The sequence below is a fragment of the Petaurus breviceps genome, unplaced genomic scaffold, assembly GCF_028583685.1.
Source record: "Petaurus breviceps papuanus isolate PSGF00001 unplaced genomic scaffold, PetGlider_PUasm1.0 90407, whole genome shotgun sequence".
Taxonomy (NCBI): Eukaryota; Metazoa; Chordata; class Mammalia; order Diprotodontia; family Petauridae; genus Petaurus; species Petaurus breviceps.
In genome coordinates, this window is record NW_027187241.1 from 1,843,748 (window position 1) to 1,860,010 (window position 16,263).

The window sequence follows — 16,263 nt, forward strand, 5'->3', positions numbered from 1 at the left end:
CCTGCACTTAGCAGCTCCTGGGGTTGAATGAGATAATAACTAGGATTGCTTTGATTTGAGATTTTTCCCCCTAGATCTAATCTTCTTTTCCCCAGTTACGTGACCCGTGTTCTCCAAACACTAGACAAAAAGCCTGGGTGTGGAGCGTCCAAAGTACACCGGACACTCTCTTACAGGAGGGCTCCACCCTCCCAGGCAGCTTACAGTTTGGAGCTATGGAAATATTGTAACCAGGAGGGAAGAAAAAAATCCCCGTTCCTTAGCCTACCCCCAGAAAGCAGCTTCGCCTTTTGAAGACTACCATTCCCAAAATGCAATGCAAGAAAAGTTGCGAAAAAGAAGGAAAGCACGTGCTGCCGGTCTCTTTCCTGCAAAGTAACCCTAAATCTAGGAGCCGGCCGAATAAGTGATCTGAGGGTTCGCCCTCCAATCCCCGAGACAGAAAGGGCGGGCGGGAGGAGGGGTTTAATTTCTTTTATAAAGTAACCTCGGCCCGCCCGCCCCTAGGTATTCACTATACCTGTGCTGCCTCTCCGTTTTCTGGGCTTGGTTGTTTTCCTTTCCCTTTTAGGCCCATGGCTTCGGTGACCAGGAGTGTGTTTGGGGACCTCCCCGGTGGAGCAGGGATTGTAGAGAAGTTTCATCTACGGTCAGACCAGCTGAGGGTGGAGATTATCTCCCTAGGCTGCACCATCACCGCTTTGGAGGTGAAAGACAGGGATGGGAAATTCTCAGATGTGGTGCTGGGCTTTGCCGAGCTGGAAGGTGGGTCGAACTGCATTGGAGTAGCCTAAAGTTAGAGACAAGAGAACTGGAAGGAACCCCAGAGCCCCTGAAATCCACCTTTCCCTCCTCCCCCCTCGTCTGTATTTTACAGACGAGAAAACAGGCCTAGAGAGTTGAGGACTAGTCCAGGGTCACTTGGCCAGTAAGTGTTGGAAGTGGGAATGGAACCCAGGGTTTCTTGACCCTCAAGTCCCAATTTTGACCACTGTCCCTCCTGGAAAAGATTCATGGTGGGATCCATCCCTTTACTCTGGGTCTAGAGATTCAGCCCTTTGGCTAACAAATGAGAATTGCTCTGGGCTTGGTAAACACTTGCTATCGGAACATAAATGTGGGTTTAGCTTTCTAGTTAAATATTCAGCTCACTTAACTGGGCCAGAGTCCATTGAAAGCGAGTTGGAGATTAAAAAAAAAAAACAACAACCCCAAAAACTAGCCTGAAGTGGTCTTTGAACTGAGGGAAAAGTTCCACCCTGGTAGGGATGCAGGCTTCTCTCATGCATAAGATAAAAAAATAATGACTGCTTTTTTCTCTTTACTAGTTTTTTTGCAAGAATTGGGCGTCCCAAATAATTTATTATAGTGGCCTCTTATCCTGTGAATCCAAAACACCATCTTGGCTGGAACTCTGGCCATGGATTAGATAGACTGCTGCTTTTTTTCTTTGAAAATCTTTCTTTTGCCTTGCATTCTAAGGGGGCGGGAGGGGGCAGGAACGGGGATAATTGGGTGGGGGGAGGGGAGAGAACCTTGAGAATGAATTAATTAAGCTTTGGTGGTGAATGGGATGTAAGTTATCCATCAGTTTGAGGTTTATCTTTTTAAAAGCCTGCTTTTGTGGATTTTTTTTTTTTTCACTTAAGAACTTGCTTTCCACCCCAAACCCAACCGACACAAAAATTAAGGGTTTGATTTTTTTGGTAAGATCTGCCTTCAAAAAACGACCTCAGATACTTTACTAGCTGTGTGACCCTGTGCAAGTCATTGAAACTGTGTATGCCTTAGTTCTTCTATAAAATGGAGATAATAATAACACCCACCTCCCTTGTATGAGAATCAAATGAGATGATACTTATAAAGTACTTTGCACATTGTTGCTATTATCATTAAAAGCTCTTAATGGTTCAGTGAATAGAGGTTCTGGAATCTTAAGTTGTTGTTGGGTCAAAAGTCGTGGCTTTCTTTGGGGCTTGCTCAAAACCTGCCTCTGATGCTTATTACCTCGGTGACTTTGGTTGGGTGTGACATCTGGGCCTTTGTTTCCTTATCTGTAATGGAGGAGCTGGAAGAGGTAGCCTAGAGTTATTCTAGATCTATAATCCCTAAACAAACTTCCCAGCCCCCTCCTAAATTCTGTAGCCAGAAATTTTGATGGTGCCTTTAAATCTCTTTAAACCTCTACCCTGTACTCTGTGGTTTTCCCCTATCTCATGTTATGTTCCATGGTTTGCTATTGTGCTGACTGATTTTGAAAAAGAGGTAAATTCCTTTACCATAAATTACTGCATTTAGTCATTTAATCTAATTTCCCTGGTAGGAAAATGTACAGAGTTGGGAAAATCTTTCCTTCTCCCCCACCCCTGGGTTTTCCACCAGGGGAAAACAGTGAGGTTTGGGAAGAGCTGTTAATTAATTGGGTTTTGCTTCCTACAGAATCAGAAAGTAAGAATCAGGATGATTTTTAAAATAATCTTTACCCAAGGTCTTGAAGACATTTTCCAAACCTCTCTCTCTCTCTCTCTCTCCCTCCTCCTCCCCCTCGTTTGCCCTCCCCCTCCCCCTCTCTTTCTCATCCCCTCCACATCTGCTTGTCCTTCCATTTCCCTCCCCTCCTCTCCTTTTTTCCCTCTCCTTCCCTTTCCTCTTCCTCCTCCTGTCCCTCTCCTTCTCCATCTCCCTCTTTAGTCCCTAGTATGACCAAGAATTTACAAACTAGGTCACCTTCTTAACCATGGAAAGGTTAAGCAACTATTGCAAAATACAGCCAGTGGAGTCAGAAGACATCTTCAGACTCCAGTGATACAAAAAGATGTTATTTTCTCTACCATTATTTCTGTTCTTCACCATTGACTGATATCTAATTAGGTTGTATCTTATGGACTGTCTACTCATTCCCACCATTGCCTAATTTCCAGAACATGAGTCTAGGTGATAAAATAATAATATCTAGTATTTATTTGATTGTTTTAGCACTTTTAGGCTTGCTAAGTGCTTTCCAAATATCATTTCATTTGCCTCTCTCAACAGCCCTGGAAAGATATCCCCATTTTACAGATGGGGAAACCAAGGCAGAAAATGGTTAAATGACTTGCCCAGGTTTGCACAGCCAGTAAGTGTCTAAGGCTGGATTTGAATTTAGGTCTTGCCCAGGTGGAATCATTTATACACTCTGAGACTTAGCTACCCTTTGTTTGTGTAACTTGAGCTCTGTGTAACTCAAAGCCCAAAAGTGTTTTGGACATGCATAATCGGCTTCGGTTGTCACAAGGTGGGAGCTGGAAACTAGCCAACTTCTTGGAGTCTCAGCCTCAATTTCCTCATCTGTTAAAACCAAGGGGCTAGAACCCAGGTGGTATTGGAGGTGCCTCTCAGATTTTAACATTCTATGGTGAACCATTCCTTTTCCTGCTAACCCTTAGGAATCTCAATAGGGAAAAAAAAATTACCAGAATGAATATAAAAAGGAATTAACCCAGGCTTCTACATTGTAACAGGCCAGACATAGTAGTCTGTGGAAACTTTCCATTCTGAGAGTTCATGGGGAAAGTCAGTGATAAAACTTTTCCTCCTGGGAGAATTGTTCAGTATTGAGTCATGGTTTTTAAAATATTTATCTAGGTGTGGGATTGATATTGACATGGCTTTAAAAATATTAAACTGTATAATTTAATATATTTTAATAATTTAATTTCCTTTTTACTTAAATGCTGATAGTGTAGGGGAAGGGAGGAAGAGGGGAACTACTTTTTAAGGAGTGGAATTTGAAAAACAAGCCCTGAATACCAAGCCTCCAATGTACACATTCAACACTCCTCATGGATTATAAGTGGATTCCTGTTTCTCTTTTATGATGCAGTCTTTCTATTCAGAGTCTTGCCTGAAATAGTAGGAGCAGTCTAATTCTTGGTAACTGCCACCATAGCCAGCTGTTAACAGGAATTGCCTTAATAAACTCTGCTATTATATTGCTGAATTCTAGTTCATTAATAACCTGTAATAAGCAAGTTTCAGTAGTAAAGATTTGACAGAGGAGGAAATGGTTACCTTGAAATAATCAAATCCTTAAGATTGTCTTTGTGCACCATAGGGAACAGCTGAGAATGTCTAATCCCCTGACTCACAGCCCCTTTAGACTGAATGTGAGCTATCTCCCAATTTCACAGATAAATGAAATAAGCTGCTCAGATGTCTTGAGGTGACAGATGAAGTCAGAGTGATTCAGATGTCTCTGAGAAAATGAGATCTGTCCTCTAGCATGCTGAGGAGCTAATCCAAATGTTCTTTTAGTTACAGCCCAGAAAAATGTCAGCAGTCTTATGTGAAATAATTTTGTTGCTTTTTACATTTTGAAAACTGGCTACTCTCCCCATCACCACCATGGTTTCTCTTAGGCCATGTAAGGGAATCCCAGGTACTCGAAATACTTGGATTTCTTTCTTAACGTGTCATTTTAGCCACATTTTTCGTTGTAGTACAAATTGTTCAGGTATTCTGTGAAGGGATTTTCACAGAAGAAATTGGGAGTAGTTAGTTTTTAATGACCAAACTGAACTCTGTACCGCTCATGCAGATGAAGAGGATGGCAGCTGTTTTAGCTGCTTGGGGGGAGGGTGTGACAGCTGTGTAAAATATAGAGATTTATGATTCCGGTAGTATGGTTAATATTATCCTCATTTATTTTCACCTTATAGAAGAGTAAAGCCAAGCCTAGAAAGAAATAATTGCCCAGTGTCCCACTAGAACTAGTAAGGATAGCTAGCACCTGTTGGGGAAAAAGGCGCTGTCTCCCATTGATAACCTTGCATGGGACCAAGTTGTGTTTTACATCCCCTCCTCCAGGTGTTTAAAGGAACTTATCCAGCTTTGCAGAGTGTCACCTCCTCCCCTCACACCTTTCTGCCTACTGCCCATCCCTCTGGACTGGTCACTTTTTTGCAGTCTTTGACTTTTTCCCAACTTAGGTATTTGATTGAACCATATGCCAACCATCCCCTGCTTGGATTATATTTTTTCTCTGGGTGATTGAATGATTTTGAGCACTCTAGAGCAGGAACTTTCATTTTTTGTGTTTGTATTTCTAGGGCCTAACACATAATAGATGATTAAAAAATGCTTGTGGGTTTATTCATTGATAAGAGATTGATTGCTAATATTGGACATGAGTCAGCTCTGCTGCCTTCTTTTCCCTCTCTCCCCCCAGTGGGATGAAACCCTCCAAAATTGAAGAATGCTAGAGCTAAACAAGTCCCAGCATTTTTGTTTTTTACAGAAAACAGTAATAGTTCACTTTTCTATAGAGATTGATGGGTTAGGTAGGATGGAGAATATTAGCCTCATTTATGAAAGCAGGGCCTAGAAAAATGAAATTGTTGCACAGTGACACACTAGAACTAGTAAGGGTTGGAATCGTGGATGGAATACCACTCTTAATACCTGTTCCAGCCTTTGTTGTACTTTACAGCAATACTTTCTGATACTGAGCCCCAAAGAAGTTAAATGCGGATTGCCCCTATTCAAATGACTGGTGAACGATGGAAAATTGTAACCTGTCTCCTGACCCCATCTTTAAGGCTGCTCTTTCTACTAGGACAGGCAATCTCTGTTATTGCTTTTTTTTTCCTTTTTCAGATAAAATAGTCACATCTAAGGAATAAAATTCCTTTCAAGAGAGGAGTCAGAAGCAAGTAATGATGCTTCTTTTGTCACAAAATTTCGTTTTCCTACATACTTTTGTATTAAAGAAAACAAATGAAAGGATAAAAGATAAACCAACTTGGCCTGCTAGGTCTTCAAAAATAAAGTGAGTTTAAAAGAGCAGGATAATACCCCATCCTTTTTATTCTGGTGCTAATGCTTTTTTTCTTCCTTTGGAGAAATATCTGGAGTGGGAGATCTAGAAAATACTACTTTGGAAAGCCAGGCGAGTAGTACAAAGAGCCCAGAGTTTGGAGTCAGAAACTAGAGTTTCGATCTCAGCTCTCCCACTTTAACACTTTGCAACCATGGCAAATTACTTCTGTCAGTCCATTGATAAACAACAGTACTGTAATCTGAAACCACCTGGAAGAGCCAAACTGTCAACTAACACAGTGCATTTTTTTTTTGCCCACAAGGAAAAGAGAGATAGAATTAAAATTTTTATTTCAATGTAAAATTTTAGTATTTTTGCACCAATTAGCATACCTAGCCCTGCTAATGTTGAGCAGCTACTGGGCTAAGCCTGGGGGCCACAAAGACAAAAGTCCCTGCCCTCAACAAGCTGATAGTCTATCAAGAGAGACAGTATGTATATTTACAGGATTTCCCAAAAGTCTTAGATGTATAGTTAAAACTACACTAAGACTTTTGGGACACCCTGTATAGGTATATATACAAAGCAAAAATTTACAGCTATCATTTATATTGTGCCTTAAGGTTTAAAAGGGCTTTTACATGTATTATCTCATTTAGTCCTTACAGAGAACCCTAAGGTAGATGCTAACATTATACCCATTTTACAGATGAGGAAAATTAGTCTAAGAGGTTCAGTTACTTGCCTAGGGTTACCAAGTAGTGTCTGAGTCAGATGTTCCTGACCCCAAGTCTAGTACTCCATCCACTCTAGCTGCCAGTAAATAAAACGTGGGGTAGCTAGGTGGTGAAGTGGAAGGCCATGGGCCTGGAGTCCGGAAGACTCTTCTTCCTGAGTTCAGATCCTGCTTCAGACACTTATCAGCTGTGTAACCCTGAACAAGTCATTTAACCCTGTTGGCCTCAGGTTCCTCATCTGTAAAATGAGCTAGAGAAGGAAATAACAAACCACTCCAGTATCTCTGCCAAGAAAACCCCAAATGGGGCCCTGAAGAGTTGATTAACTGATAATCAGTTGCTTCATCTGTAAAATGAGCATAACTTGAACTTTTTCCTTCTCAGGAGGTTGTGGTGAGGAAAGCACTTTACAAATCTGAAGTATTATATAAATGTAAGTTATTGTATTTTGGGAGACAGCTGTGGTATTAGACTGGACTTAAGAGTCAGAAGGCTTGGGTTTGACTCTCGCTCTTGCCGCTTGACCTGAGGAAAGTGACTTCTTGGTAAAACATATCAATCTGCAGAATGTCCCTGATCTACCAGTATGGCCTCCTTGCCAAAAAAAAAAAAAATTCTTTTGGTTCATGGCCTGTTCTTGATGTTGTTCCCACCGTGTTATATTTACTCTTTGGTATCTAGTTTCATGAATATACATAAACAGTTTTCTCTCTCCTCATTTCCTATTTGAAATTTTTTTTTATTATTATAAAGGGTCCCAGCAAATATACTTTTATCAGCCCTTTCTAGGTATATACTTCGTCTCTGGCCAGGTTTCTGGTCTTCCCTTGATGAATTCATGTAGATTCTCTGTGATCACAAGCTTCCTTTTCTAGAGGTGTGTTAATCATCCTTCTGGCCACACATTGCACAATTTTTTTCAGGAATGAAAGTCAAGCTCACTAGCTAACAGCCTGCAAACCCCACTTGTCTTCCTTTTTTGGAAAATCTTTTAAATTGTCCTTTTTCACTTTTGGGTTGTCTCCCATTAACCATGGGATCCTTGATGGTGAGTGACTCAGCAGGACCCCATCTGTCAATACCTGTGGATGAGGTTAATCTGGGCCTGGTGAATTGAACTTTTTCTATCTCCCTTCTTACCTTGATGTCAGTTCCTTATTACATTTTTATTACATCTTTTCTAATCCAAAGATCATTCTTCTTTGCAATGAAAAACAGATTCAGATTAAGTTGAAACATTCTGCTTTTTCTCTGGGATCTGTATCTTTTATCATCATTCCATCCGTGCCAAGCAGATGTCCTAACCTTTCTTGGATCATCTTTTTTTTTTTCCCCTAATACTGTTAAAATAAACCACCCAAACCCCTTTTTGTTAGCTTTCTTCAGCTCAATTTCAATGATCAATCAAAAACCATTTATTAAGCACCTGAATATGTACCAGGTAGTATGCTAATCTTATCACTCCTGACACCATTTTTACTGGGTTATGCCACACTTCTATATTTATCTGACATTACCTGCCATTGCTTCCATCTTCTTCTGTACTCTTCTTGTAAGAATCCAAGTTCATCTTTGAGGTCCCCCTGCATCCAAACCTCAGCAATACCTATGTTCAGTGTATCTTCTTTCTGGGTCACCTTGGTTTTGTTACTTGTGTTTTGTGCAATATGTATAGAACATCTGAGGTCAAGGGTTTTATTACTGATTCTAGATTTGGTCTCCTGTGAATTTCTGGAGGACCCAACAGCTAGTCTTCTCATCATGTTATAGCTGCTCTTTGGTATCTAGTTTCATGAATACACATAAACAGTTTTCTCTCTCCTCAGTTCCTATTTGAAATTTTTTTGATTATTATAGTTCCAAGGGTCCCAGCAAATATACTTTTATCAGCCATTTTTAGGTATATACTTCATGTCTGGCCAGGTTCCTGGTCTTCCGTGTATTTTAGGCAAGGGTCCAGAAATCCAAATTGTGTTCTCACACATCATTTTTTTTTTGAAGGGCAGTTAGGGTTGAGTGACTTGCCCAAGGTCATATGGCTAGTTTTTGTGTCAAGTGTCTGAGGTCGGATTTGAACTCAGGTCCTCCTGACTCCAGGGCTGGTGCTCTATTCATTGTACCATCTAGTCATCCCCCTCTTAAAGAAAGTAACTTTTTTTTTTGCTTTTTGGAGGGGGGAATGCAGAGCAATTGGGGTTAAGTGACTTGCCCGAGGTCACATGGCTAGTAAGTGTTAAGTATCTGAGGCTGGATTTGAACTCAGGTCCTCCTGACTCCAGGCCTTGTGCTCTATTCACTGTGCCACCTAGCCTCTCCCTACACCCCTTTTTTTAAAAAAACATTTTTTTTCACTTTTCAAATCTCCCTCCTGAAGTCCTTGTCGTTGATGTGTGTGAAGAAACAGTGATGTGTGTATTGATGGTCTTCATTTTCTGGCCTCAGACTTCATAATTTTTGATAATGTTTACTTACTTGGTTGCTTCTTACAGTATCATTTGTGCTAACACACATCTCCAGAAGTGAGAAGTGTTTGTCTTTGCCCCAGTTAGATGATAGGCTCCTTGTGAGCAGAGTTTGCGTCTTTGTACTCTAAATGCCTAACACTGAGCTTGCATGGAGTGGGCACTCCATCAGTTTGTTCATTGGAATTGGTTGCCTCTCCTTGGATTATGCTACAAGGAGGAGAAACATTTTAACTTCAAGGTTATTTTGTAAAGTTGAAAAATAATTCTGTGTTGTTACTGTCATCATCATGAAAAATACAGTTGTATTAATTAACCGATGTTTACATGATGAGTTTACACAGAGTCTTTGACAACAGTGTCCTTCAAAACTCAGTCTTGGACAGGAATTGTTTCCCTTCCTCTCATTTAGCGCATTGAAGGAGTGATCGTGTTTGTTTCATAGGGTATCTCAAGAAGCATCCGTACTTTGGAGCTGTAGTTGGACGAGTGGCCAACCGAATTGCCAAAGGGACATTCACTATAGATGGGAAAGAATACAAGCTGGCCATTAACAATGGACCTAATAGTCTACATGGAGGACTGAAGGGCTTTGACAAGGTAATACACTGACAAACATACTTGATAAGAGTTGTCTCTAAACTGTATTTGTGGCTCACTGTGCTCACTGTAACAATCCTCCTCCCCTCCCCCGTACCTCCCATCCACTCCATACAATCCTAGACTCAAACATCTTAGACCACTCTTGGTTACAAGGGTGCAAGGATGGGATTTGTCTGCTAGTCATAGGAAGAGGCTGGATATAGTAATAACAGTAATTAATAATAGCTTAGCATTTATATAGTTCCTTAAGGTTTGCAAAATACTTTACAAATATTATCTCATTTGATCCTCAAAACAACCCTCAGAGAGAAGTGATATTATTATCCCCATTTTATGGATGAGGAGCCTGAGGTAGATAGAATGAGAGGTGGGCCTGGAGCCAGGGAGATGTGGGTTCAAATCCAGCTTCAGACGCTTACTATGTGATCCGAGGCAGTCCCCTTCTATTTGCTGTACCACCTAGCTGCTGTGTAAGGAGGAGAAAGGGGACGGTTGGTCATAGTCAAAATTGCAAAGTAAATGTAATCTTTGAGCCTTTATTCTCCCCATAACTTCCGTATACATGTCCTGGAAATTATTGTGTCTGTGACAGAGAGAAAAAAATCAATAATGCGCAGTAGTTGTAATAGTTTGGTGATGGTAGAGAAGCTGACATTTTTTTTAACCAAAAAAAAAAAAACCTCTTTTCTTTGTTTTTAGAAATTGTTGGGTGGAGAGAATAAAAACTGAGTACCCATACATGAAAACCTTACCCTAACTTCATAGGCCTGCCTGCCCCCCCCCCCAACTATCTGTGTTCCAAATTAACTGTAACTTCCCTTAAAATTTGCTGTTTTCTCAGTGAATTTCAGCCAAGCATTTGAAAAGCAGTTTGATTAAATGATTTCATGTTGAAGTATGAATGATAGCCTGACCTTAACCTTCCCACAAGCCAGGGCAGCATAAAGGCCACTGGATTTAGAGCCAGAGAACCTGAGTTTGAATCTTATTACCACTTACTACCTGTGTGACTTTAGACGAGCCACTTTACTAGTCTAGGCCTCAGTTTCCTCATCTGTAAAATGAAGGGGTTGGGCTTAAGTAATTGTTCAAATACCTTCCGGTTCTATATCAATGAACTAAATATAATATTTGGTTGTTATAATATAATCTATGAACCAAATATAATCCCTTCCAGTTCTATCATCCAGCGAACTAAGATGAATCCATAATTGGTAAAAATTTCAGACAGTGTGATAGGAAGGAATGGATAGTCTTTCCTGTAATGATGGCATTCCATTTTCTCCCACACATAAAGCCTGACCTAGGAAATAGAAAAGGAATGAAGAATTTAGAAATGCTAGGAACCATGAATTTTCCTTTCCATTAACCCTTTCCAGGGTTGGATAGAAGGATTAATAATTGCTCTACTTGACCCACTTCTGCCAGCTTCTTCATCTGTTTGTGGGCCTCAAGTTGCCTTGCCTGACCTTCCTTCCTTCCTCTGTGAGCAAGGCAAGTCCCACTGTAGAGGGGAGAAGGATACCCTACCCTAAACCTGGACACTGGGTACCGCAGTGTCCAGCCTCTCCTGGCTGCTTCCTAATGCCTGGGTGATGATGGACCTATCAACAGGATTCTCAAACGCCCAGTTCATTCCTCTCCTTCAGCTGCCTCTCTCAAATGCTTAGTTAGTCTGTGGAAAATCGTTAATTACAGTCATTTTTGTGACCTGCTTTTCATTTATGCCTAGTTGCTGTGCATCACAGTGATGATTATGTATCCCATTAATTATGGGTCAAATTAATTTTTTACAGAAGCATACTGGCTTTCTGCACTGAGCTCTGTTCATGTATTCTCAGTTTTCATAATTTGTAGCTCAAGTGACACCATTATCCATCTTCTCATGATTATTTAAAAATGAGGATACTGGTAGTTGGGTGCTCATTTCTGAGAGCATTTTTCCATTTGTGACACTGATGAAAGACTTGTTCTTCTTAAGAGTCCTGTTGGAATCAGAAATGCTGAATGTAGACCTGGGCGTAGAAATGTCCTGGGAGTTTTTGTAGCCAAGATTGAACAAAATCAATAATACACAGAAGTTGTAATGGTTTTGCGATGCAGAGAAGCTTCCCCCCCCCCCCAGGGGGGAAAAAAACAAATTAAAAAAAACCTCTATCTCTTATTTGTTTTTAGAAATTATTTGGTGGAAAGAATAAAGGCCTGGGTACCCATACATGAACATCTTACCCTAAACATTCTATTTATCATTCCTTAAAAAGTCATCATAACCTAAAAGTTTATAAAAAACACATACAGGCATAGGAAAAAGAAAAATATGAAGGGGGCGGCCAGGTGGCGCAGTGAGTAAGAGCACCGGCTCCAGTATCGGGGTGACCTGGGGATCAAATCCGGGCTCAGATACTTAGCACCACACCCAGAAATAACTGGCCATGTAACCTTGAGCAAGTTACTTAACCCCAATTGCTTTAAAAAAAAAAAAGAAAAATATGAAAGCATTTAAATGATAATGTTACACATCTATAATTTAAATTATGTAATTTTACATTATATGTAATTGATTATTTTAATTATGTGATATGGATATATTGTTGTTGCTGTTGATGTTTTTACCCCTGGCATTCACATTTTTAAGTTAAGGGGTGGCTAGATGGCACAGTGAGTAAAGCGCCGGCCCCAGAGTCAGGAGGACCGAGTTTGGTTCCAGCCTCAGACACTTAACACAAAAAAACTAGCCATGTAACCTTGGGCAAGTTACTTAACCCCAATTGCCCTCCAAAAAGCAAAAAAAAGAAACACATTTTTAAGTTAAACCCATATTTTAAATTTACTTAAAGTTCAGAGTTTCCCCTTAATGATTTGCATATGATATTGATTTCACTGCAGTCCATGACTTAATTTCCAATTTCAGTTGTTTTTCCTGTAGGTTAGGACTTGAATCTTTTCCAGTGTTCTTGTGTTCTGAAGTCTTGCGACAGAACACACTCAGGCCCTAGGACCAGTGCATCCCGCAGGTATAAGATGGAGGAGTTATGACTAGACAGCAGTTGATTTGGGAAAAAAAAAATGTGTAGGTATTTTAGTAAAACTGCAGTCTCAACCTGAGTCAGCAATGTGACTGTTAGAGCCAGGAAAATTAGTGAGATCTGAGACTGAATTAAGAGAGGTAGAATGCCCTAGACAATGGTGGCAACAGTCCTGTTATACTCTAAGGATAGTATTAGTAGCTAGCATTATATACCGTCTACTATGTGCCAGGCACTGTGCCAAGGCCTTTACAGTGATCTCATTTGATCCTCAAAACAACCCTGGGAGGTAGGTACTATTATTATCCCCATTTTACAGATGAGAAAACTGAGACAAACAGTAGTTAAGTGACTTACCCAAGGTCACACAGCTGATAAGTCTCCGAGACTGGATTTGAACTCAGATCTTCCTGAGGCCCCAAACTCTATCCACTGAGCTACCTAGCCGTCTCTGTATCTTGGGCAGGCTGTAGCTGGAGTTATATGTTCAGTTCTGAATGCTTTATTTTTGGAAGGACATTGATGAGCTGGTGGGCAGCTAGGATAGTGAAGGGCTTTGTGATTCATGCTATATGAGGACTGGTTAAATGAACTAAGAAGATTCTGAAGCAGGGGGTTGTTGGCGCCAGCTCTGACTGGCAAGGCAGATTGTTAAATTTTCAGTCTGAGCATTCATGCCTCCCAAATCTGCAAGCACTACAAATCAGGACTTATTTTATTGTTTTGTTGATTGTCTAAATTTAAGAAAGTGATAGAGAAAATGCTAATAATAGAGGTCAAACTTTGAAGTATGCCTTACATATATTTTCTAATTTTTTTTAAGACAGAGAGCTGATTGTTAAACATTTACTATCACATTAGTCTAAAGGCCACCTTATCCAGCCTTTCTCACTCTCTCCCTCCTATTTTATAGAAGAGGAAAATGAAGCCCAGAGAGATTTAAGGGACTCACCCAAAGTCACACAAGTAATAAGTGGCAAAGGTAGGATTTGAACACAGGTCCTCTGACTTCAGAGTCAGTGCTTTAACACTTTAACATCTTTAAGAAGATGAGATTGGGGCTTAGGGCAAACATGGTAATTGTCTTCCACTATTTAAAGGGTTGCTATAAAGAAGTGGAATTTGATTTCTGGTTCTTGGTTCCAGAAAGCAGAACTTAAAGCAAATGATGGAAGCTGCAGAAAGAGAGTTTCCATAGAATCCAATTTACAGCTAGACTAGAGGTTATCTAATCTGGATAGATAAGGAAACTGAGACCAGAGAGGTTCCCAATTCCAAACTATAACAAGCTCTGATTTCATTTTCTGCTCCTGTGGGTATAGGATCCCAGAGAAGGATTAATTTTTTAAGCCAAAGCCCAAGATAGCCATACCAGTCTCCAGTCACCATTTGTTAAAGTAATTATTTCGGTATTGGGCCAGATTGTGAACAAGGCGCTAGGAGAAAAAAATAGGAAAGCTGGGAATTTTTTTAAAAATCAAGAGTTCAGAAGGGGAAGAAGAAATAGTATGTTATATACCTCTTTGCAGGAAAAAAAAAAAGAAAGACTTATTTTTCACAGTTTTTTTCCATATTAAACAACAGAAAGATTAAAAGTTAAACACTGTTCTTGAAAAAGAGAGTTGTTATAATCATTTTTATACTCCTGAGGTTAGATTTCCTTGAATATTTCGCATGGGATATTTATTTTGTGTTTTGGTTATTCTAATCTCTTCCTCCAGGTCCTTTGGACCCCTCAAGTGCTACCAAATGGCGTTCAGTTCTCCCGGATCAGTCCAGATGGAGAGGAAGGCTATCCTGGCGAGTTGAAAGTTTGGGTCACGTACACGCTTGATGGGGGGCAGTTAATAGTGAATTACAAAGCTCAGACCAGCAGTACCACACCAGTCAGTTTAACCAACCACTCGTATTTCAACCTGGCAGGCCAGGTAAGTGTTGGCATGTTCTTCTGAAATACATGTGTGCTTTGTAGATTGGCCTAAGGTTCAGAGGAGCTAGCTATCTGAGGGAGAGAAGCACCAACCTGGCATTGGTTGGATAATGATAATCCCAATAGGAACAATGCAGATTGGGTAAGGGTATTGTACTGATATATTAATGCTCTTTCCCACGTGTTAGTCACTAGCTATTTTTGCACCCTGGCTAAATTCCAGCTCCCCTTTTCCATCTCCCTCTTGGCTAACCTACAAGTGCCCATTTATGTAAGCAGCATGGTGAATAAAGAGAGGGTCTCAGAGTCCTGAGTTCGAACCACATCTGATACTATTAACTTAATAGTCGTGGGACAATGAACCAGGCATATAACCTCTTTGAGGTGGTTTTTTCTCACCTGTAAAACGGATATTATAATATATGTAACACCTAGCTTACAAGGTTGTTGTGAGAATCAAATTAAAAATACATGTGTGTCTGTATATACACACATATATATGTACATACATACACTTGGTAAAACTTAAAACACTCTCTACATGTCAGCTATTATTATACTCTGCATCTGTGCTAACTTCAGCTCTGACCTTTGTATACTTTCCTTCCCCAAACCCATAGACTTTTTGCTACAGGAGATGCAGGAAACGGCTTGTAGGTTGGGAGGTGCCCTCTTTTTCCTTTTAAGGGCCATGCTCAGGGCAATTACTTGCCCCCCCTGCTTTTATCTTAGTTATCCTGCCCATATTTATGATCTCCTGCTGTGTGATATGCTTTAGCTCTTGGGGGCATGTGGGTATGGCCGTTTAATGCCCTGGTGATTTACCAAAGAATGCCCTGGTATCTTCCTTTCTTCCTTCCTCCCTTCCTTTCTTTCTTATTTTCCTTTTTAAATTAATCTCCCTCTCATGTTGTCAAATATTGAATGAGCACCCACGGTGTGCTAGCTGTTGTCTAGAACATACATATGAGAGTAGCCTAGTTTTGCATGGGAACAGTTCCATCATTTTAAGAAAAATAAAGGTCATTTAACTGCTGTTCCCAAAAGAAAGACTTTTCGCAAAGTCTCATGGGTCATGAGTCAGGACTTGAGCATCTTGACTCTTTTTGTTAATTTTCCTTATAGATCAGGGTTTCTCTCTCCTCTTCCTTCTTCCTCTCTCTCTCTTCCTCCTCCTCCTTCCCTCTCTCTTTCTCTATCTCTTTTCTCTCTTTCTCTCATCTTCCTTCTTCCTCCCTTTTCCTGCTTTTCCTCTTCCCTTCCTTCTCCCTCCCCCCCTTTCTCAATATCTTTGTTTCTGTGTGTGTCTCTTCTCTCTCCTCTCTCTTTCTCTGTCTCTCTCTTTGTCTCCATCTCTCTCTTTATGTGTCTCTTCTTCCTTTTCCCTCCCTCTCTCTCTATTTCTCATCTCTGTTTTTCCCTCTCTCTTCTTCCTTCTTCCTCCCTCTCTCCTCTCTCTCTCTGTCTCCTCTCTCCTTCTATCTCTTGTCTCTGTTTCTCCCTCTCTCCTCTCTCTCCTCTTCTCTCTATCCCTTGTCTCTGTTTCTCCCTCTCTCTTCTTCCTCCCTCTCTCCTCTCTGTCTCTCTCTGTTTCTCCCTCTCTCCTCTCTGTCTCCCTCTCTCTCCTATCTCTTGTCTCTGTTTCTCCCTCTCTCCTCTTCCTTCTTCCTCCCTCTCTCCTCTCTGTCTCCCTCTCTCTCCTCTCTAT

At 40.6% G+C, this 16,263-nt stretch overlaps 1 protein-coding gene across 1 annotated transcript in view; it reads left to right on the forward strand.

Annotated features, from left to right (window-relative positions):
* The first annotated feature begins 224 nt into the window (after positions 1-224).
* The window catches only part of GALM (galactose mutarotase), a 62,993-nt gene continuing 46,954 nt past the window's right edge, over positions 225-16,263 (forward strand). Inside the window, exons 1-3 of the mRNA XM_069108601.1 lie at positions 225-765; positions 9,442-9,596; positions 14,347-14,553. Of these exons, the coding sequence (XP_068964702.1) occupies positions 576-765; positions 9,442-9,596; positions 14,347-14,553 (552 nt within the window). The 5' untranslated portion in view covers positions 225-575. The remainder of the gene's footprint in view (positions 766-9,441; positions 9,597-14,346; positions 14,554-16,263) is intronic.